This window comes from Thamnophis sirtalis, unplaced genomic scaffold, assembly GCF_051295495.1.
Source record: "Thamnophis sirtalis isolate CommonGarterSnake01/CBP01778 unplaced genomic scaffold, rThaSir2_p1.2 scaffold_6, whole genome shotgun sequence".
In the NCBI taxonomy this organism is placed as follows: Eukaryota; Metazoa; Chordata; class Lepidosauria; order Squamata; family Natricidae; genus Thamnophis; species Thamnophis sirtalis.
This window is the reverse complement of record NW_028261386.1, coordinates 26,837,432-26,860,066: the sequence shown is the minus strand read 5'-3', so window position 1 is coordinate 26,860,066 and position 22,635 is coordinate 26,837,432. Positions and strand designations below refer to the sequence as shown.

General features: G+C 37.4%; 2 protein-coding genes across 3 annotated transcripts in view; both read right to left on the bottom strand.

Annotated features, from left to right (window-relative positions):
• The window catches only part of LOC106543451 (L-threonine 3-dehydrogenase, mitochondrial), a 32,234-nt gene extending 18,485 nt beyond the window's left edge, over positions 1–13,749 (bottom strand). Inside the window, exon 1 of one of the 2 annotated variants that reach the window (XM_087717477.1) lies at positions 13,671–13,749. The gene's annotated coding sequence lies outside the window, so the exon portion shown is untranslated. Of the gene's footprint in view, positions 1–5,768; positions 5,908–13,670 lie in introns of those variants that run through there. The other variant, XM_014059482.2, reaches the window with a different exon arrangement.
• MTMR9 (myotubularin related protein 9) overlaps positions 13,373–22,635 on the bottom strand; it is a 36,328-nt gene continuing 27,065 nt past the window's right edge. The window contains exons 9-11 of the mRNA XM_087717475.1: positions 20,201–20,421; positions 18,591–18,742; positions 13,373–17,174 (exon numbers count right to left, since the gene is read on the bottom strand). Coding sequence (XP_087573601.1) covers positions 16,996–17,174; positions 18,591–18,742; positions 20,201–20,421 — 552 coding nt within the window. The 3' untranslated portion in view covers positions 13,373–16,995. The remainder of the gene's footprint in view (positions 17,175–18,590; positions 18,743–20,200; positions 20,422–22,635) is intronic.

Sequence of the window (22,635 nt, the reverse complement as noted above, 5' to 3'; positions counted from 1 at the left end):
CTGATTGATGAGAATTACATTGATCAAGTGCTGTGCCAGCAGAAACAAAGTCTTAGATGTTGCAGATTGTCAGTGATTTCCTTTTCCATCACATGGATAAATACACCTGGAAACATATACCTACCTTCCTACTCTCTCTCCCTACCTATCTACTGTATTTCTCTCTATCTCACTCATAATACTGATGTCACAATATTTGTTTAGTTTCAGTTCAGTTCAATTTATTATATTTATATGCTGCCCTTTTCCCCCGAAGGGGACTCAGGGCAGCTCACAACTCGAACCGGGGAAGGGGGATACAGACAAAAAATTTAAAAAAAACAAAGCATAACAATGTATAATTTAAAACTTACAACAGTCATACCATTCGAGACGGGGGCAATAGCTCTTTAGCCCCAGGCCTGTCGGAACAGCCAGGTTTTGAGGGTTTTGCGGCAGGCCTGGAGGGTGGTGAGGGTTCGAATCTCCACGGGGAGTTCGTTCCAGAGGGTCGGAGCAGCCACAGAGAAGGCTCTCCTCCGGGTAGTCGCCAGTCGACACTGGCCAGCGGATGGAATTCGGAGGAGGCCTAATCTGTGGGATCTAATCGGTCTAGTGGAGGTAATTGGCAGCAGGCGGTCTCTCAAGTACCCAGGTCCAATACCATGAAGTTTATATTAGAATTCTTCTTAAAAATAATTAAAACAAAAAATCCTCACACTTATTATCCATTGCTGTATGCAACCCATATGGGCAGCCATATAAATGTAATTAACAAATGAAATAAATAAATAAATAAATAAATAAAATTTCTTTAAAAACATTCTACATTTCAGCTGTATTATCTATATTCTAATACTGCTTTAAGTATGCATTCTTAAGAAGAGCCTTGGTGGCGCAGTGGTTGGAATGCAGTACTGCAGGCTACTTCTGCTGACTGCCCAGTGCCTGCAATTTGGCAATTCAAATCTCACTACCCTCAAGGTTGACTCAGGCTTCCATCCTTCCAAAGTGGATAAAATGAGGACCCAAATTTTGGGGGGCAATATACTGACTCTGTAAACCGTTTAGAGATGGCTGTAAAGCACTGTAAAGCAGTATATAAGTCTAAGTGTTATTGCTACTGCTACTAAAGAAAGAGTATAAATTTAATATAAAGCAGAGCATACACTGAAAACGCCTGTGACAAACTAATTGATTGCTATAAATGAAATCTATCCTTTGTAAGTGAGCGAAGCAGCACTGTGAAGAGTAAGGATTTGTTTTTAGGGAATATTGATACTTTTACAAGAGGTGTTGTAATCATAAGGTGCTTCAAGTGATGCTGGTGAACTTCAATGAAGTAATTACAAAGAATAAGGAAAGCATCCCAGACCAGATTTACAGAGGAACAGTCTTAGAGAAGAATGCTGAGGAGTTCATTTTTATGGCTTAACCAAACCAAAGTAATGTTGAAGAAAAGGAGAAGCTGATTCAGGAATGCACTGATAAGAAGCAGCATTTTTTTTAGAGGAAGGAAAAAGGTGATGTCACAACACAGAAGCAGAAGAAATCAAGGCAAGGAAAAGGAATAGTCAAGTAGTTTTGAATGAAGAGGTGGTAAGTTGGTAAAGAAAAGAGAGTAACAAATAAAAATATTACAGTTTGGTTAAGAATATTAAATGGAGAACGCTGACAAAACAGGTGCATGAAAAGACATCAAGTTAGATTTGAAAGTATTTTTTCCAAAGCTCCACAGAGCTTGTCAGTCTGCTTGCATAAACCTGACAAATGATTTCAGTTGGCACAAGACCTTTTATATTCCCATATCCGTTAAAGATGTACGTATGTGACCCATGAAATGCAAAGACACAGATCTATTTTCAGAGACATATTCTTTTACACACAGCATGCAAAAAGGAAAGGATTTAAATTATATGACAAAGCAAGTATAGGAGGAGAAAATGGAGCAAGGAGTATTATTAGGGAAGGCAATGAAAGAGGACATACATTTTAAATAATTGTAGGCATTTAAAGGATTTTTAATACTTCCAAGAAAGATCCTAGTAATACCTCTTGCTTTCTTCAAACCACATCCTATCTGTAACGAAAGACCATGCTCTGCATACTGAAAATCCTAGACCAGTGGTTGGTTGCTTCCAGTGCGGCCCGGATCAGGTGAACCAGTAGTGGCAGTGGCAGGATGCTCCGCCCACTCGCTTCTGCACATGCGCAGAAGTATGGCACGCGCATGCAAGCATAAGCAAGCCGAATTGAAACCCACCACTGTCCTAGACTCAATATTTTAACTCTCTTTAGGAATGAATTTCACAGGTCACAGATCTGCGACTAAAAAGCTCTTTTATTATTTTCATCTAATTTCCATGTATTTTGGTGTGCTGAAAACAAATAAAATATTGAAAAAACTCCTAGACGTCATGATTTATCACAACATGCAAAATTGTCTTCAAATTTATCATTTTTTAAAATTTTTGGTATTTTTTTATATTATGGGTTTTTAACCAAATTTAAAGTCCAAATTACTATTAATTAATTCACATAAGTGCATTTAAGATATAAAATGCCAAAAAAAAACCTTAAAGGTTTTGTCCGAGTTATGTAAAAAAATATAGCACTGTAAATCTGATGGTCAGCAATATATATATATAAGCTAAGCAAGTTTTAAGTCTGTGCTTCTAATGGTAGATAGCAGGATCTACAGTCAGTGCAGGGTGCGTGGCCAGCACTGTGACATCTGTGACATGACAAAAGAACCATAGTGATGTGTACAGACACAAAACTGCTCTCTCCTGCATGCCACAGTTGTGCACGAATCATCATCAGGTTCTTGGTTCTAGGCTGCTCACACTTTTTCATCGCAATTCATGTTAGCTCATCATTCTTCAACCGTTATGTTATGGCTCCGCGAAAGTATATTAATTCGCCAGACAGTTTTTGTTTCATCTGTGGTAAATATACAGTGTTGAAGCAACAGCAGAATATTACAGACTTTGTGAAAAAAGTATACTTTGCATACTTTGGACTAAAAATTGGAGAACAAGATAAAGTTTGGGCACCTCATAAAGTGTGCAAACGGTGTGTTGAGGACCTCCGAAACTGATTCAAGGGTAAGAAAAAATCTTTCCGTTATGGGATTCCTATGGTATGGCGAGAGCAAAAGAACCATAGTGATGACTGTTACTTTTGTTCATGCGATGTGAAAGGGTTTAATTCCAAATGGAAGGATTCCATTTCATACCCCAATCTTCACTCAGCAATTTGTCCCATCCCCCATGGCACAGATATACCAGTACCCAAGCCCCCTGCTACCTTGGAAGATATATCTAGCTCCGATTAAGGTGAAGTCATACCTGAGCCAGATGACGAATCAAGTACTGACTTTGAAGATGATACAAGACCAAAATTGTTTTCTCAGGAGGAGATGAATGATTTGGTAGGAGATTTGAATCTTCCCAAATATGCCGCTGAGTTACTTGGATCAAGGCTGAAAAGCAGGAATTTATTGTTGCCAGGAGTGTCATCTTCATAGTTCAGACATCGTGAAAAGGAGTTCGTTCCTTACTTCACCCAGGAAGACAAGTTGGTTTATTGCATCGATGTCGAAGGTCTGATGGGTCAATTTAAAATCCAATATGATTCAGAGCAAAGGCGTCTTTTTATAGATTCTTCAAAAAGAAGTCTCAAAGCAGTTTTACTCCACAATGGTTTTTACGCTTCCATACCTGTAGGTCATTCCGTACACTTGAAGGAAACCTACGAGAACTTGGAATTGTTTCTTCGTAAACTTAAATATGAAGACCATGATTGGCAAGTGTGTGGGGACTTGAAGGTCTTGCTCATGCTGCTTGGGCAACAAGCTGGGTATACCAAATACCCTTGTTTTCTGTTTCTATGGGACAGTCGAGACCGACAAAATCACTGGACCAAGAAGAGTTGGCAGCCGAGGGCGCTAACAGTTGGTGAAAAAAATGTCCTCCGAAAAACTTTGGTATCTTCCCATAAAGTTCTTCTACCAACTCTCCACATAAAATTGGGATTGATGAAGCAATTCGTAAAATCACTTCCAAGAGATGGAGAATGCTTCAAATACTTGGTCACCAAGTTTCCATGCCTGTCGAAGGCAAAATTGAAGGAAGGTGTGTTCGTCGGACCAGACATTAGAAGGCTTATAGTTGATCAAGAGTTTGTCAATACCATGACGAATCCTCAAAAAGAAGGGTGGATTGCAATTAAAGAAGTCGTACAAAAATTTTTAGGCAATAATAAAGATCCTCACTACAAAAAGATCGTCGGAAGAATGCTGAAAGCATTTCAAGCTTTAGGTTGCCTGATGAGTTTGAAAGTGCATTTCCTCCAGTCCCACCTTGACTACTTTCCTGAAAATTTGGGAGCTGTGAGTGAGGAACAAGGTGAACGATTCCACCAAGACATTAAAGAGATGGAAAGGAGATACCAGGGAAAATGGAGCATTACAATGATGGCAGACTACTGTTGGATGCTTCAGAGAGGCATTCCAGATGCTACTCACAAGCGTAAATGCACCAAGAGGAGCCTCACAAGGAAGAAGAATTGAGTTTAGTGTGTGTAGGTGAGCTCATTTCAGTTCAAAAAAGGATTTTCATGAAAATATTGTAATAAAACTTTAATTTTATAAGTCTATTTCCATTTATTTTGAGGTATTGCCTTATTTAACATTCAGCGCACCAAAAGACATAAAAATTACGTGGAATAACCAAAACAGCTCTCGAAAAATTTTTTTTTGCAGACCTGTGTAATGAATCAAATGTAAAATAGGTCAAAGTAAAAATGAAACCTAAAACTTCAAAAATAGAAGTAAAGTAAAGTAAAAATTAATATAACAGTCAAGTAAAGGAAAATATTTTAAAAAGATAATAGTAAGTTATGAAATCTTGAATTGGAATGTAAATCTGGAATTTTGTGAATGAATGTAATTGTGGGCAAACTGCCAGCCACATCTAAGGAAAGCAAACCCCAGGGAAAAAAATCAAAATTATGCACACTCACTAAAACCTACTAAAATAAGGCACATAAGCCCTTTGGATTTGTTTCTGTCTTTCTTCTCCAGAACAGCTAGCTATATATACTGTACTTCAAAAGAAAGCACTGGATGAGTTTCATTCATTCTGAAGAGAAATAAAATTGCTGTAGGGTGAGAACCTCACTCTTAAGTTACTTGCATGGATATATCTGTAAAAAATCTTGGAAGATCTTCAGTGTGTGGAATAATAAACTGGAAACATTGGAAGAAGAAATAAAAGTAAGAAACCCCTAAGCCAATTTTGCACAACATGGTGCCCCCTCAGTTGTCCCTTAACTTTGCCCATTATTGGCTGAGAAGGCTACAAGGGCTTTAAGAATGGGCATTTCATTGAGGAAAAGGTACCTCCATCAATCCTTTTAATAATATGACTGTGACCATTTTTGCAACAATCTTGATTATTAGCCACCTCGGATTATTTATTAAAATATCGATGAAAAATTGGCAAACAGCAAAATCGACAGCAAAGCTTTCAAAAGAGTAAAAAGTCAGCCAAGAAGCCAAAGACGTTTCTGAAAATATTCTAATTAATCTTCTCCCATAACCGGCTTTCCACATATGCCACATTACTGGAGTAACTGGTTTTAACAGCCAAAGGGCACTTGAAGCCATCACCATCTTCCGATTGAGAAAATGAAGAAACAAATGCATGAATTAAATAATGAGCCCTTAAACAGCAGGAGACGACCTTTTAAGACAGAGAAAGGCAGAACAGCCCTCGGTTGCTCACCTTCAAGTCTTTCTTCTCAGGCGACTCTCGGGAACATCAGACACTCACCGCAGAATCACACGCCACGCTCGCCTTCCCCGTCTTATATTTCGGCACCGGCGGCTTGCTTGTAAATCCCGCCCACTTTCGCTTCAACTCTGCCCTCTGATTGGGCACCGGCGAGCAGCTCTGGCAGGTTTTTCTCGACGCACCCGGCCTCTGAGCGGAGGAAACCGCACCTCGCCATTGAACATTGCTGGCGGGGAGGGTGGGGGGGGGAGGAGCACTGGCACCTACCCAGGTTACCATGGGAACATGTGGATTGGCTCGAGCGGCTCGCTCCGAAAAAGAACAGGCAGCGGAACAGCAGTGACGTGTAGAAAACGAAATCAATGACCCGATGTTACGTCACTTCTATTTATAGGTAAATGTGGCCTTGTCTTTTTTCTTTCTTTCTTTCCATTAATTATTAGAGGAACACTGCAGGTTGAATGATGCCGGACTTTTCACAAAGGGGTAACAACATAAAATAAAAAGGTTCGTTTTAATTGCTGGGTTTGCTCTGCATCTCTAAAGCAAGTGAGATTTGGATGGCAACCTATCTAAATAATAGTCACCACCACAGTTTTCTGAGATTGTACAACAATATAGCCCTTACTTTAGTTACATTATTAATTGGCAAAAGTCTATAATATGATGCCTTTGGGATTTGAATTGTCAATAGTTTGCGCAAGCAGCAAGGATTAGAGTGTACTGATTCTAAAAGACTTGGGTTCATGGTTTTTCTCAAACGATAGCACAATATGTTTAATTAAATACATCTTAAATGCATAGATGCAATTTCAGTAGATGTAACAGTGCCTAAAATATCTGTTACGTCTTAGGGCTAGATTAATATAATTGAAATACATTTTACATTGAGATTCTTTTATATTTTAAGGATTCCAAGGTTAATTCCTATTTTCACCTTTATTATGGAGCCTGCATTTTAAGATCTCTCCCCCCTTTATCAATCTATCAATCTACCTCCCCCCCTCCTATCAATCAAATCATATTCCTCTACTTGGGCCTATTTGACAGCAGGTGTGTAACTCCTCTGAAATCCTGGAAGTTTTATGCTCCAAGTATATTAAATAGGAATATTTATTTTTAGTCTTGAAAGCTTGTAGACAATATTAGCTTATAAATAGATAAGTGGCCACATTTTGATCCCAAATCACAGGAGAAATTGACATTGTGGAATATCCCTAATTTGAAAGTAGCAGAGGTTATATTTTACTAGAATGCTTGGTCCAAATAAGGTATAAATATCTTAAATCAATTGATTTATAATGGTTGTGTAAAAGTCTTGCATTATGAATATGGTGTATTTATAACCCCTGCTTCGTAATACATACAACTGAAATATGTACTGAGTAAGCTTTATGCCCGAGATGATTTAACAGCCTGGAAGATGACCTGCAATATTAGGAACTTTAAATGATGTAGTATTTGAACTGAAACCAAGACTCCAATTTTATAAGGAACGAAAAAGCGGAATGAAACGTAATATAACTTCAAGTATCTAATTATGGAATGAAGAATTGGAATATGCAAACTTGGAAAATCAATGAATTAAAGTTTTTTGAAATGTAAGCTTATGTTATGATTTATGAATTAAATATTTAAGAATGAAAGAAATTCATTTGAAAATATTATATTTATTTGATGTAAATCCCCCCCCAATCTCATTAGAACAACTGGGAGAGGCTAATAATATGACACCCCCCCCCCTAGTATTTAATCTCTCCATCAGGAGTTTCAAATGTTGGGTATTAAATTTCTATTTGGTGGGGAATTGCAAGAAATTTGAGTTGTTTTAAATATGATTTGGTCTTGCCTAGCTGTATCTCTGTTTTGCTTTCAAATCATAATACATATTAATGGGGTTTTGCAAAGAAGTATAATAGGTAAAGTCATAAATATGATGCTCAACCATATTTTTAAAATCTGGAATTTATCACTTGATGAAACCCTTTGATTCTACTGAGCTTGAGGTACATCAAAGGGATTTTAATTTTATATAAAGATATTTAACTATCCTGATATTAAAATATAGATTCAAGATATGCACGGGCCTATTTTTGAAAAAGTTTTTTGTTTTAAAAATAAGATGAAGCAATATGTTCCCATAGGCTCTAAATTTAATGATAAATTAAGAATTTAAATTCTAAATTGATACTAAATAATCATTAAATTATTTTTTCCTTTTTTATATTTTTTTCTTGTTGCTTACATTTACTTTAGTTAATATCATTAATTAAATGATACTGTTAAATGTATCATTGCATTCATTTAAGCTTCGCAGAAAAGTAAATTGCTGGAAGTAGGAATTGTTAGAACCAATTAGCATGGCTATCCTTCTTTTTAAAAATATTATTTTTTATTATACAATTTTCTTTGTTATATATAAATTTCCCATATCCACAATGGCAGTGTACTGACTGGGTATAATCTCTTTTAAAGAAATAGCATGGCTACCCTTCTTGAAGTTGTTACAATTTAAAGAATAACCAACAGTGAAATTAATTATAATAATAAAATATCATTAGAAGACTGGCTGTTTTATATGATTGCTATTGAGTTTGCAATCTATAGTCAAAAATGATAAGCTTTACAATTTCAGTCACAAGAAATACATCCAGACTAGATATATTGAATAAACAGAAGGCATAATGGTTATATCAGGGCAAGAATTAATCAACATTGGCCTATATCTAGGAGCATAACAAATCCAAGTAAAAAACAAAAGGGAATTTATTTATTAAGGATTTTCTCTTTTTTTTAGATTTTTTTTTTAAATTATTAAGGATTTTCTTTTAGCCAAACAAAAAGTAATGTTACAATCAACCAAGAAGGCAAGTTTTTTTTAATTTTCCTTAAGAGAATTTAAGCTTCTCCTCATTTCACAATTAATTAATTCTCTTATTTCAGACTAATGAAGATGATTTACTTGTTATGTTCCACATATTACTGAATGACAGTTTTCCTTGGTATTGATGTCACTTGATGAGGGGTTGTAACTCGCTAACATTTGTAGTATTATAGAACTCATGTTCTATACTAATTTTCTACTCGAAAGAAAATGTTGCCCAGCTATTTTTTTCTCAGCAAAAATATAAATACATCTAAAAAATTATAAACAGAAGAACACTGACACCTCCTAAACTTCACTGAAGATGCTACTTAGCCTGATAACGAAACATTCAGAAACCAACCCACAAGCTCAGAGAACAAACCTTCGCCCTCATCCTACACCCGAGGGGCAGGCACATTATTGTATAAATATATTTAAAAAATATTTGCCCCTCAAATTCAACCTTAAAATTCTGCTCTATATTTAACATTCCATTGATTTTCAGTTGTGAATATAAAATGTTAGTGTGTGTGTTTGTGTGTTGTGTATTTGACATAAGATATATTGTACTCAAATTGCACTTGGCAGATGGCAAAATAATAGCATTAAAGTATAACGGATGCAGAATTTTGAATTTTCCACGCCTCTGCCTTGCAGTCAAGATTGATTTTTAGTGAATTTTACTCTCTCCAATTCACTTACATCACCAGACATTCAAGAGCGCTAATAAATTTCAGTTTTTTTTTCCTCATTTAGTATGCTTTTTATTTATTTGTTGTGGTTCTGTGTTGCTTTGGTCAATTGAATTTGCATCACTTATGGAAGCAAACACCATATCATTATAAAGGGGATTCTACATTACAAAAAAGTTAATACTGAATATATTTCAATAATTCAATAAAACTGCTGCTATCACCAGTACCCATCACTGATCTCAAGTACAGTACATTTATCAGTTTAGAACTTCAGTCTCCAATTGCTCTCCAAAAAGCTATGTCCTCATCACTTGTAAGTATGATCCATATAGTTTTCTTCACATTTCAGCAAAGTAGTACATACACATAATAATGAAATAGATTTAAAGAAATAAGTCTGCAAGAATCTCTAACAGCAATATAAAACAAGCCAAAAGGATCAATGTAATGTGTAATTGAACGTTGGAATTTTTAGTGCTTCTGCCAGGACATGGACTAATTCAAAGAAGTCATCGGGGTCAATGCTTATTAGCTTTGATTGCAGTGTGCTTATTTCTGGCCATCGGCTTGGAGAGGAGTAGATTTTCTTGTGCAATTGGTTTGGTCATTGTGAGAAAAGGCTGATGGACTAAATGAGCCAGGGATATGATCCAACAAACTTGTTTGTTTGTTTAACGTATAGAGCCATCCATCTCACACAAGTGATTTTGGGTATCTCACAAGATTAAAACAAACCACCCTCCCAGACAAGTTCTTAAGAAAATCATGAACTTAACTCATTGCCAACAGCAAAGCTTATCTATCCACTGAACCAAATGCCTTGGGGGGAGGAACCAAGTCTTCAGTGCTTTACAAAAGGCTGGACTCACCTGAATTTCAGAGGCGATGTTCCTCCATAGTACAGGTGCTGCCACTGACAGGGCATGACTTTGCAGTGCAACAAGACATGGTTTAATAGAACTGACCCAAAGCATGCCCTCTGTATTAGATCTTATAGGACAGAGGTGGCCCTGGAGCAGGGTGGATAAAAATCAATGCTTTTTAAAAAATAATAAATCATATTTTATTTTTATCAAATTTATTTTAATGAAATACTTTTGGAGTAAATATCTAAATATAGTTTTCTATTTAAGATACATTTATAATGTAATTTATTCAGCATTAAATGGAGCTTAGTTATATAGTGTGAGGCTGTATATTCTGCAATATTGGGACTGTCGGTGAGTCAACAGCAGGTCAGAGGAGCTGCTGCAGGATAGAGATGACACAGTTGCTCTTTAAATTGATTTAAATCAAGCCTTTTTACTAGTGATTTAAATCACAATAAAGCACAAAGCTTTATTGTAGCACATACCTTTCACTCAAAAAAGCTGTTGCTTTTGGTCTACTCCACCTTATAGGCTGTGCAAGGTCATGTTGTCACATAAATGTCTTTAATATGCAGTCCTTTATACTCAGGCTTTTAATACTTAGTGCAAGCAAGTCTCAAAGTCTATAAAGTAGCACACACCCTTTGCCTTCTAGTTGGAATGAGGTACTCTTTCAGTGTGGTTGTTCCACTTCTAGTTGCTACCGAGCTCTCAGCAAAGCTCCAAGCAGGTCTTCCACAAGGATGTGCTGCTCACCATAGCTTGTGATGCTGGCAATTGATATCCCTTATGCCTGTTTGTAATAGCTACCTATCTCCAGATGTCCTCTCCTCTTCCCTGTCTATATGCTAATTCGCCACCTTTCCTCCTAACACCTCCATCTTAGTGTTTGCTTTTGCTAACTAAGGGTCTGGGTAGTGTTAGGCTGCCTCTGGACATTAGCATGTCCTTGCAAATGCCAAAGTATGGCTCAATTATCACAGGCAGCTGCAACACCAGCTTGGATGCTTCTGAATAATACTGTGAAAAAAGGTACGAATGCAGGAAGGAAGTGAGGATGGGATACGTTTCAGCCTCTATGATGTGCGGATGACCTTGGGAGACAAGGAGAAGATGCTGCCTAGAAAACAATCAGACAAGAGAGGCAGGAGCCCCAACGTCTTAACTATCAGAGAAAGAAACTTAGGAAGGACCCCCCCCCCCAATTGATCAAGTGGTTAAAAGCAGTATTTCTTGCTAAATATGGTGCTGTCGGAACCAAGTTCAATTGAAAGGGAAGTGGTTTTCAATGGCCCGCACTTAAGAATTCATACATCATTCATCTTTGACAGCTCCTCATCAAACAGGAACAGGCAACATTCTTGTGGAGAATTTTATGGTTTTTGTTTTATGCTCTGCACATTAACTTTCTCTTTCACTGTTTTACTTTGAAAAAGTAGACTGTCCTCCCATTCTACATTTTGTTAACAGTATTCCTTTGCAATTAGCCTCCCAGGGGAGGCGGTTCCATAAAGTAGGCACAGCCATGGAAAATACACTCTTCTGAGGTTCCATTAGGTACCAGTTTTCGGGGAAGGGATCAGGAATGTGCCTATCCTATTTGAAATTCTGATGTTGCACAAATCATTCTGGTGCCCACTATTGGAAAACAGCTATTTTGGACAAAAATATCCAAGAACCTTAACTCTCACCTGAATTATTAGCACATTATTAGTGATAGTAGAAGAGATGCTCAACTTTCTTTTGTCTCATTAATTCCATTAACATTGTTGTAGAAGCCTAGCAGGGCTATAGATTGGAACCAGTAAGAAAATACACTTGGCGAATGTTTCATAAAGTTTTGGAATCTGAAATTTCCTTGGCTGATTGACTTCTGCCTTCAATTACTGAAAAAGGAATCCATACGACGAGGAGCCATAGTGATGCAGTGGTTAGAGTATGAGTATGAGTATGAGTAGTTTATTTATATGCCGCCCTTTTCCCTGGGGGGACTCAGGGCGGCTTACAATTCGAAAGGAGGGGAAAACAAACAAATTAACACATAAGACAGTACATCATTAAAAGCACAACATTCATACAATTCGGGTGGGTTACGGTCTTTAACCCCAGGCCTGACGGGATAGCCAGATTTTAAGGGCTGTGCGGAAGGTCTGGAGGGTGGTGAGGGTACGAATCTCCACGGGGAGATCGTTCCATAGGGTCGGAGCTGCCACCGAGAAGGCTCTCCTCCGCGTGGTTGCCAGTTGACATTGACCGGCAGATGGAACTCGGAGGAGGCCTAATCTATGGGATCTAATTGGTCGAGTGGAGGTAATTGGCAGTAGGCGGTCTCTCAAGTACCCAGATCCACTACCATGAAGGGCTTTGTAGGTGACAAGTAGCACCTTGAAGCGTACCCGGAGATCGACAGGTAGCCAGTGCAGCTCGCGGAGGATAGGTGTTATGTGGGTGAAATGAGGTGCACCCACAATCGCTCGCGCGGCCGCATTCTGGACTAGCTGAAGTTGCCGAATACTCTTCAAGGGTAGCCCCATGTAGAATGCAGTATTGCAGGCTATCTCTGCCCACAGCCAGGAGTTCAATCCTGAATCAGCTCAAGGTTGACTCAGCTTTCCATATTTCAAAGGTTGGTAAAATGAGGACCCAAATTTTGTAGGGTAATATACTGACTCTCTAAACTGCTCAGTGAGCGGTGTAAAGCACTGTGTAGCAGTATATAAGTCCTATTGCTATGAAACTAACATATTCTCGATCATATGCCTAGAATTGAAGAACAGAATGATTTCTCTTTAAAAAATTACTTAGGAGGCATCTTCAAATTCAAAACTACCTCTTTATGAATTTGTACCATATTTACCTGAATAGAAGATGACTCTGAAAATAAAAGGAAGAGTAGACAAAATTCTATATCCATCGATCCACAGTATAGACCAGATTTTTTTTGAGGGGGGAGGGTTAATGGGTATGAAATGGCTGTAAATTAATGATCTCTAGTAATAACTAGAGGCACTCTGACTGGTCTGCCAGTTCGTTAACAGTTATTTGAGGGGTGGAGTTCAGCTTTTTCAGCAAATTTAGTACTCTGAAAAACCCTTAAGACACCGATGGTAATATAAGTTCTAGAACTGTCAGATGCTAGAAAAATATTAACCATCCAATAAAACAGTAATTTCTCAAGTTTATTTTGATTTTTAAAACTGAAGACTTCATGAATGCCGTGGCAGCAATTTCAAATAATTACAGCAGGAAGATTGTACCCAGAGAAAATTGGCAATGTTGGCAAGAACTGGCATCTATCCACGCAATACAGTAATTTGATTATATCTGCAGAGCCCAAGAGAAGATGGAAGGCAACACTACTCATATGAAACATTCAGTTGTAAAAATTAAACCAGGTTGCTATTTTCTATGCAAGTTTACTACTATAATACATAGAATCCCTATAAGAGTATGCAGAATTTACCTCAATTCTCTGCCTCATGTACAGACATTAGGAGGGAAAAAAGACAAAGATTTAGACATTTTAGAGAATGAAAAACCCCCAGAAGTATAATTTTGTAACATCCATTGCAAGAAGTGGTGATGTTTAAATTGCTGTGTTGTAACCAAGCAGCCAAACCAAGATGCACCATCTTTGCACTGCTATAAAGGACCTAATTTTTAATGAGGAAAAAGTTTCGGAATTCATAGCAGTATGAAAATACAATTGATTTTGTTTTCTGGAAAAGAGTGAAATGTTAACCAATCTTAAAACTATTATGAAACCATATGAAATGACATAATTGCTAATACAATTTTACTTAAATCTAATTCATTCAAATAATAAATACTGCATTGTAAATATTGTTATTTACACTCCCTTTAATCAAACATACCTTTCAAAAAACTATCAAAAATTAGCCATTAAGATTATGAATAGTTTACAACCAATTCTTGAAGATAATGACCTATATCATAAATATCATATGCAAAAATCACATCTAAACTTAACAGGAAAATAACTTTGAAATAAATAGTTATGGAAGGAGTCTGTTTATTTCAATACTTTACAGTAGTGCCAGCTAAGAGTTCATTTGAGGGTAGAAGTTGATTATGTTGAAAAGTTTATGGTAGGGCTTAAACATACAGTGAAATCTATATCAAAGCTGCCATATAAACAGAAAATAATTCAGGATGAAGATTCTGAACATTCCATCTGATATTTTACCTTTTCCCAGAAATTCAATGGAAGTAACATTCCAATTAATTTCTTAAACCAAGCAACCCTGTAATGTGTCACCATTTCCAATAACCACATAATTATAGAAAGGCAAGAGTAGGTGAGGTTAGCCCACATCTCCTGGTTAGTTCAACTGGGTTCTGGCCACAGAGAAAAAGGGCAGCACCCAAAAAATGCCCATTTAGTAAAAACTAGTGTTTTTCCTTTGTTCTGTTATTCTAATACCACATGACTGCCTTTGTGCAATACCCAAATGAATTTAAAAATGCATCTTTGTCGTTCTAATCTTCTAGTGGAAAATACATGAATCTGGTAAGTCGAACCATTATTGATAAAGTCCTGGAACAGGCTTGCAGCTTCCAATCTATTGTGAACAGCAAAATATCACTACACTTAGAAAGAAATACAGCTTAGTCAAAATTACCAGAGCTACAGACAGTACTAATTCTGAGCAGCATACCTTTAAGAAAATGAATACTGTACATTCCTGGCTCTTTCAAAAAGATTTGGGGAGAGGTGAAAGGAGCAGGTTAGGTTAGGCACAATTATCCACAATTCCAAGCCCTCCTCCGCACAAAAAAGGCAAAAAGAAAAAAGAAAAAAAGAGAAAACCCTACGAGTTGTTCCTACTCCAAAATATTCAGTAAAATTCATTAAAAAGGATTATATATTTCACATTAATAATAAAATGCTGAATGCTCTATTGTTGGAGCAATCAACTATAATTATGTTGCATTTTCAGGAAGGATATCTCTGATATTGTCAGCTAAGTTGAAAGGGTGGCAAAAAATAAAATTTGTTCATTGAAGGGGGACTGCCCCTAAGAAAAAGCTACTGATCAAAATAGGGATTTTTAAAAAAAAAAATCCACATCTGATCAAGAAGGCTTGCATGTTCCAAAGATTGGGAAACAGGCATGTTTAGTGAGACAGATATCTAAAGGAAATGGAATAAAACAGGCAGTTATTTCTTTTAAGTGAAATAGGGGAAAAAGTATTATAGAACATTCAAAGAAACACAGCAAAATACAAAGTAAGGCATTTTACTTGTAGATGTTAAAAAAAATGAAAGCCTAGCTATATGCTTCAAAAGCCTTTAACTAAGTGGAAATTCTACAACAGAATGCAGTTCTGACATATACACCTAACATTACTAATTTGTCAAAGGGTTTAACAAGTATGAGCATGCATAACATGGATACTCTCCTTTCAATGATGTTGGGAATGTGCTTTAGTCCCATAGGAATAGGACAAATCAACCCTCAGGCCAAATCGACTTAACCTGCAAGCCAAGCTGAATACAGAAGTGGATATGATATTTAAATTCTCCTACCTTCAACTTAACACACTAGCGCAAAACTAATGATCAGAACCTTCCAAGTTGGGCAAAGCCATTTCACTGTCTTAATGATAATGCCTATGGATCAAAGTTACTTAGGTTTCACGCTGTTGATGTTTTATATGCATTATTTATCCATCAGTCAAGCCATTACTTTCAACCAAATAGTGCATTTTGTTAAGGAAAACAAATCCATGTTTTTGCAAAAATATCCAGATACAGTCTCCCCAACTGAGAAGTGATTCAATGATACAGCAAAACCATCCAAACATTACACCAGAATTGGTTACATGAGAGAAAAGCTTGCATTTAGTACAGTAGATGCTACGTATCTACAGCAGACACATTCCTATTCTGGCAAGTCAGCATTTCCACAAATAGGTCAACAAAAATAAAACATAAAAATAAGAAAAATAATTGTTCACTAAAAACAGTGAAGTGCCCATATCTTTATGGATAGCATTCCAAAATGTACCTGCCCACCAGCTGTGCAGAATCTACTTCCTGTTGATCCAAGATATGAGGAAATGAATGTAATCAGCACCGCCTGCTCCATCTAGTGTGGAGGGTAGAGAAAATGCAGTAAAAAGTCTTGCTTTTTATTGGACACTTTCTCGTTTTCCTTTGTGCAAGTTGCAGTGTGGAATAAGGAACACAGAAAAAGGTTGTTTTAATTTATGATCGAAGGTCCTATTATCCAAGCCAAAGTTACAAGTGTCTTAAATAAGAACAAAAAAAAAGTTTAGTGTGGGGAACAAAAGAATAATTTAGACTTGCCTTACCACAGTGATCCCAAAGATCATCCTTTACAAAACCTGGAAACTTCTGACAGTATTGGCCAGAATGAAGATTTCCACAAAGCTAAGGGCACCCCTATTGTAAGTGTCATTGATGTTTAGTCGTGGTTAAAAACCTGAGTGACACTGTAACCGAACACACAATTTATTAAAGATGAAACACCTCCCTGGAGGGGACAAGAAGGGACAACAACCAGCTAAATTACAAGTTTCATCATGTAAACAAAAAAAAGCACCACAATCCTAAATGGAGGTGGATGACTATAGTGCCAAGTGAGGAACTCTGAAGCAAAAAAAAAAAAAAAAAAGTTCAACCTGATTGCACCAAAAATGAGCTTGAGCGCATGCAAGTCTTATTTGTTTAGTGCTTAGTGTGTAGAAGTGACTCGCTTATCTGGGAAGGAACACAATCTGGCCCTGTATTCTGCCAGATTTCAGGGGCTCTCGGGCATCCCATCATCCTGTGTGTTGTCATCTATCTCCAGCTCTGCCAGCTGCCGTCTTAGCATGTTGACTTTCACTTGGAGTTCCTTGTTATATTTTATGATGTTGATCATTTCTTCATAAGATTCATCCACAAATTTGGATGATCTGTTCCAGCGAAGAAAGACTCCTGGGGAGGGGGGGGGAGAGACAACAACAACAAAAGAACAGATTTCATAACAATCAGAAGTGGGGACATGGGAAAATAATTTTATTTATGCAATGCCTTCATTTCTATCAAAACACTGAATAAAAGACTTTAAAATATGGCAATACTGTTGAGAAGAGCAAGCCACCTACAGAACAATCAGGTGGTCTTGCTGCTTCACTTCCTTCAGATTACTTTGATCTCAAATGGCTATTCCTGACAGACAAGTTGGTGGAGAAAGCTCTCCATTCTGGCAAGATACAAAAACTGAGTCACAAAGCACAAGCATCTGTGACCTGATGGATTATTAGAAGCCAGAAAAATGTTTCAATCACTTCAGCTTTGCTTTTCTCTTAACTCCCACAAAAGGAAAACCAAGCAATGCAGGCTCCACAGGGGCGTCAAACTCAAGGCCCGGGGGCCGGATCCAGCCCGCAGGTTGCTTAGATCTGGTCAGCAGGGCTGCCTTAGAAACAGTACGCCTGGTGCCTCTGCCAGGACCGGCGCCCGGTGACTCTGCCAGTGAAAACGGAGCTCGGGAGGGCCATATGCGACCTTCCCAGGCTCTGTTTTCAGCCGTGAAATTTGGCACAACTAGGTTGCTTATTATTTTCAAAAAAGAAAATAAAACTAACTTCACTGAAAAAGCACACTGACAAATTCTGGCAATGCCATCTGGAAAAAAAAATGGATAGGCTACAAAGGACAGGTGAAAGGACAGCTGTTTGCAGCCTGTGGGCAACAGCCTCCCTATTCTGGCTTTGCAAAGATTATGAAGAAGGAGCTATTCAAATATTACCTATAGACAATAGGGCTTCAATGCAGAAAAGTGCCAATTAGATGAATTAATTCATCTAATTATTGCTATCAACATGGATTTAAGAAAGATATTTAAATCTGCAAAGACTGAAAAATTCATCTCTTACATCTGTTACTTCTCAAATGGCAGGAGGAACAAAGACCTTCTCATGTTGATCAGAGCAGGAGATGTTATGTATAGGAGAGGAAGAAGCACTTCAGATTTTCTGATCTTAGTGGAAAGATAGTAGAGATACATACTTCAGCCAACCAGCCACTACTTGCTATTCATGTTTTTGGACTTTTCCCCTGAGGAACAGGGGTCCCCAAACTTGGCAACTTTAAGACTTGTGGACTTCACTCCCAGAATTTTTCCAGCCAGCTATGCTTCAATTTTGGGAATTGAAGTCCACAAGTCTTAAAGTTGCCAAGTTTGAAGACCTCTGCTGAAGAACATGCGACAGCAGCCCAATCTGGAATATGGGTATGAGTGATTGAGACCACATCTGCCTGGACTCCATCTAATGATAGATAGTTAATGCCACCCGCAAGGAAGAACAGCAGATCAGAGGCCTCCAAATCTGCTTGGAGACAACGTACCTTCCCACAGCTGCAGACTTTGTGGTGCAACAGAAGGCCAGATGACTAGACTGTTAGCTTCAAAGAGAGGGTTCTTAAATCGATTGAGCTCTTCTGGTCGATTCACCCAGGACCACAAGGACATTGTCTTCTGAGACAATTTAAGCTTAGACCTGGCAAAAAAATAGAAGTAAATATAAGTGCTCCCAATATTATTATTTTGGGGGGGGGGGGCAACCAGTATTATCTGTTCTATTCACATTTGCAGTGAACCCGGAGAAGGAGGGGGTTTCTCTCTATGTGGAAGAAGACTGATTTTTTTAAAAAAAAAAAGCTCTGCTACTTCTGTAACACAAATAAAAATAAATCATGCTTTTTCAACTTGCAAGTAATAGTATGGGAGAACAAAAACAAGACGATACAAAAAAAATTAAAAGATTCTAGCTAGTAAACTCAGTCTAAAAAGAGAAGAAACTGTAAAGTAGCTGCTCCTGTACTAAAATATTAAAAAGAAAAAATATGCAGGATATTCTGTATATTGTAAAAAAAAGGTCTATATAACTTTCTAGAGAAAACAAAAGAAATCAAAGGATAAAGAAAATATGAATTTACTATACATGTCTTCTTGGTATTCCTTGAAAATATAAACTCTGTTTTCAGTTTAAGTTTTATCAGTATAAGATGCAAGATCCCCCTTGCTGCCAGAAATATGAACACATTATGGGATTTCAAAGTGATCTTTGAAACACAACCATGAAATATTTGTAATAAATTCAAAGTAAACAGAGAGGCACCGCTGCTGATTAGAGGACAAACATATACATTAAATAAGGAGGATATACTCTCTGCTAAGTTAGATCACCAATTCATCATTGTGGTCCTTAAATCTTTAAATATTCAGGCAAATTTTCTAAACCTGATATCCATAGTTTCTTTAACTGAAAGTTGGAAAACATTTTACTATTCATAGGCTCCCAGAAGCTGATGTGGACAAGATTATGAAATATTGTCCTGAAAGCAAATGGAGAAGGCCTAGATTTTTATAATTTTGTTTCTCTGTTTTGGGGTTGTGGTTCTGTTTTTTGCTTGCTTTATATATTATGTCTATCAGCAAGAAACTATCTTTTATTTTGCACCCAAATTCCACCAGTGTGATTCTGGAAACTATTGAGAGCTTCATGTTACATGGTTAAATGCAATTGTGTTAAAAATAGTGCTGGAATAGCCATTCCTGCTATTGTCTCCTTTGGGATCATAGCTAGGGAAGAGCTGCCCTGCTCTATCAGCCTTTGAAAGCTCAAAAAAGATCCTCATCATCTTCCAAAACACTATTCATTCAGTGTATGTTCTGCCATATTTGTGTTCTGTCTTCCCACACATGGAAGGAGACCAATAAGGGACAGGCTTGAGGAGTGGGAAGATTTCGAGAAACCTGTACAGTCATTTCTGGATGAACAGATGAACTAATCCCAATTTGATAAATGGCATAGTTCAAGTGCAAACATCAAGCCTTTTCAATTAATAGCCAAGAGTCCCCATAATTTTAATAGTAATGACATTAATACTGTCTTACATGAACCGTCATATTGTTTAGCCCGTAAGAAACTCAGGGAAAAAAAATGTTCATCTACCTTTCATTTTCATTGTTACCCAGGAAAGTTCCAAACTGAGAGGCGTAAGAATGTTCAAAGAGCATGATGAGAAAATGATAGTTGAACTCAAAGGAGCAAGGAAACTGACGAAGAATCTGCCAGACGCAATCCAAGAAAAGGAGGTATACAGGAGCCTCCCATTTCTGCTTGCTATTTGAATAAGCTGATTGGGCACAGCGCTGTTGAAATGGGTGGCCAGCCTGTAATGTAATTGCATAAAAATATATACATTATAAATTTAGACAAAATAATCATGTACTGGTTGTAAGAAATCTTTTGGGATTCAAATTCTCCTTTTATGAAATAATGACCAATATTAGTAAATATTTATACTGTGTTGCATAAAACATATTACAATATAGAATTATAGAGTTGGAAGATGCTGGCTAGGCCATCAAGTTCAACCTTTGCTTAGCACAGAAACCCAACTGACAAACAGCTCCTCTACTGGTGAGGCATCTAGTAAAAAGGGGACTCTTGTAACAGTTGAGCTGTTAGAAAGTGTTTCTTTTTTGTATTCAATGGAAGCTGTCCTTTTCTTACCTAAATCCACTGGGACGTTAGAATTAGGTTTATTTATTTAAATTTATTGACCACACAAATTTAATGGACTCTGAGCTGTGTACAAAACCATAAGAAAACATAAAAACAGCTAACAGCTTAAATCAGTTGGCAGCCTAGATTAAAATGATATAATAAACAACAAAGTCAACAAAACAAATCAGGGGCCTTAAACAACACAGATCAACTCCAGAATCCATTCTCGGTTGGTCACCGGGATCACAGGTTCAGTTTTTCACTTAAAAATACAACATAGTTCACAGCTCCAGTTCAACTCCAGGCTTGTGACCAAACCAGGTTTTCAAAGCTTTGTAGAATTCTAAGATAAAATGTGCTATCCTTATCTTTGCAGGGACATTGTTTCAGATTGTATGGACGACAACAGAAAAGACATCACAAAATATCAATGTTTAATAGAGGAATCTGAAGCACATCTACTCTGCTGGAACATGCTAGGTGGGCAGAAACAGAGATAAGCAATCTCTTAGGTATTTAGGCCCTATGCCATAGAGAGCACTTTGAATTGCACTTGGAAGCCAACTGGCAGTCAGTGCAACTCATGTACCAGTAGTGACATGTGGGTGTATTGAGAGATGCCTCTTATTGCTCACATCGTTTCATTTTGAAGCAGCTGTAGCTTCTGACTGATCTTCAAGGGCAGCCTCATGTACAGTGCATTGTAATAATCCAGTTGTGAAATGATCAAGGCATGAATAACCATCTGGAGAGTCTCCTGATCAAGGACACAACTGGTGCAGGTGATGAGCCTGCAAAAAGGCCCTCTTGGCAGTAGCATCAAGTCTAGAAAAATATTTCTGGAAGTTCTGGGGGCACCTGCACTTTCAAAATGTTTGCAGCCACTTGTTCCCTCCACTCAGTTGATTGACAATTAAAGATCTTTAGCAGATGTTTGCAGAAAGGTCTTTGCAAATGTTAAGAGCTGGTATCAGGCACATTTGGAACCAGCCATTCCCAGACTCTTGACAGACAGTATTTAAGTAAGTGATAAATGATACCCTTAAGGAAAGTAATTAGGGAATTAATAAATAAAGGCAACAAAAATTCACAAACAGGGACTGGAAAATTATAACATTCTACTATTATTTCCCTAATATTTGGTGCAATATCTGAGTTTTTAGATTGAGATAAGCAACACTCAAAATTGGTAACCATTCATAATTCCATGCATTTGTCTAGTTTTCTTTTAAAATTTTCTAAACCAGTGTCCGCTATCAATCCAATGACAGAAGATCTCCATTATTTAATTATGTTGTATAAGAAAAAGATTTCCTTTTTATCAATTTACCTCCATTTAGTTTCAATGTATGACCCTGAGTTCTAGCATTATGTCAGAGAGGGAAAAATCTACCTTATACCTTTCTATGTCTTTATTATATATTTTTCTTACTCCCCTTGCATCAAGGGCTACCATTAAGTTGTAATGATCAAGGAGCTGAACTAGGTCTGGACAACTCACACAAATTCAAGACATGATTTGGAGCCAACTTCCCAGTTTATTGCTGTGGAGAAAAAAACTATAGGCAGGAATGCTATTTATGTATATTGTCTTGAATTCCTACAAGGAGAGACAGGACATTAACTAACCAATATATTAGCTTCCAATATATTAGCTAAATTATGAGTGTCAAACTCACGGCGTCATGTTGCTGTCATATCATGTATCATGACATTTTCCCCTTTTGTGGAGCTGGGGTAGGTGTGGCCTGTGCCTGACACATCCAGCCTGTGGGCTGCCAGTTTGACACCCCTGTTCTAAATGCTATCATTTCTTTTCTCAAAAATGTCTTCTAATCTCCTGATTACTTCGGTTCAGGCTGGTTCACCTGAACCGG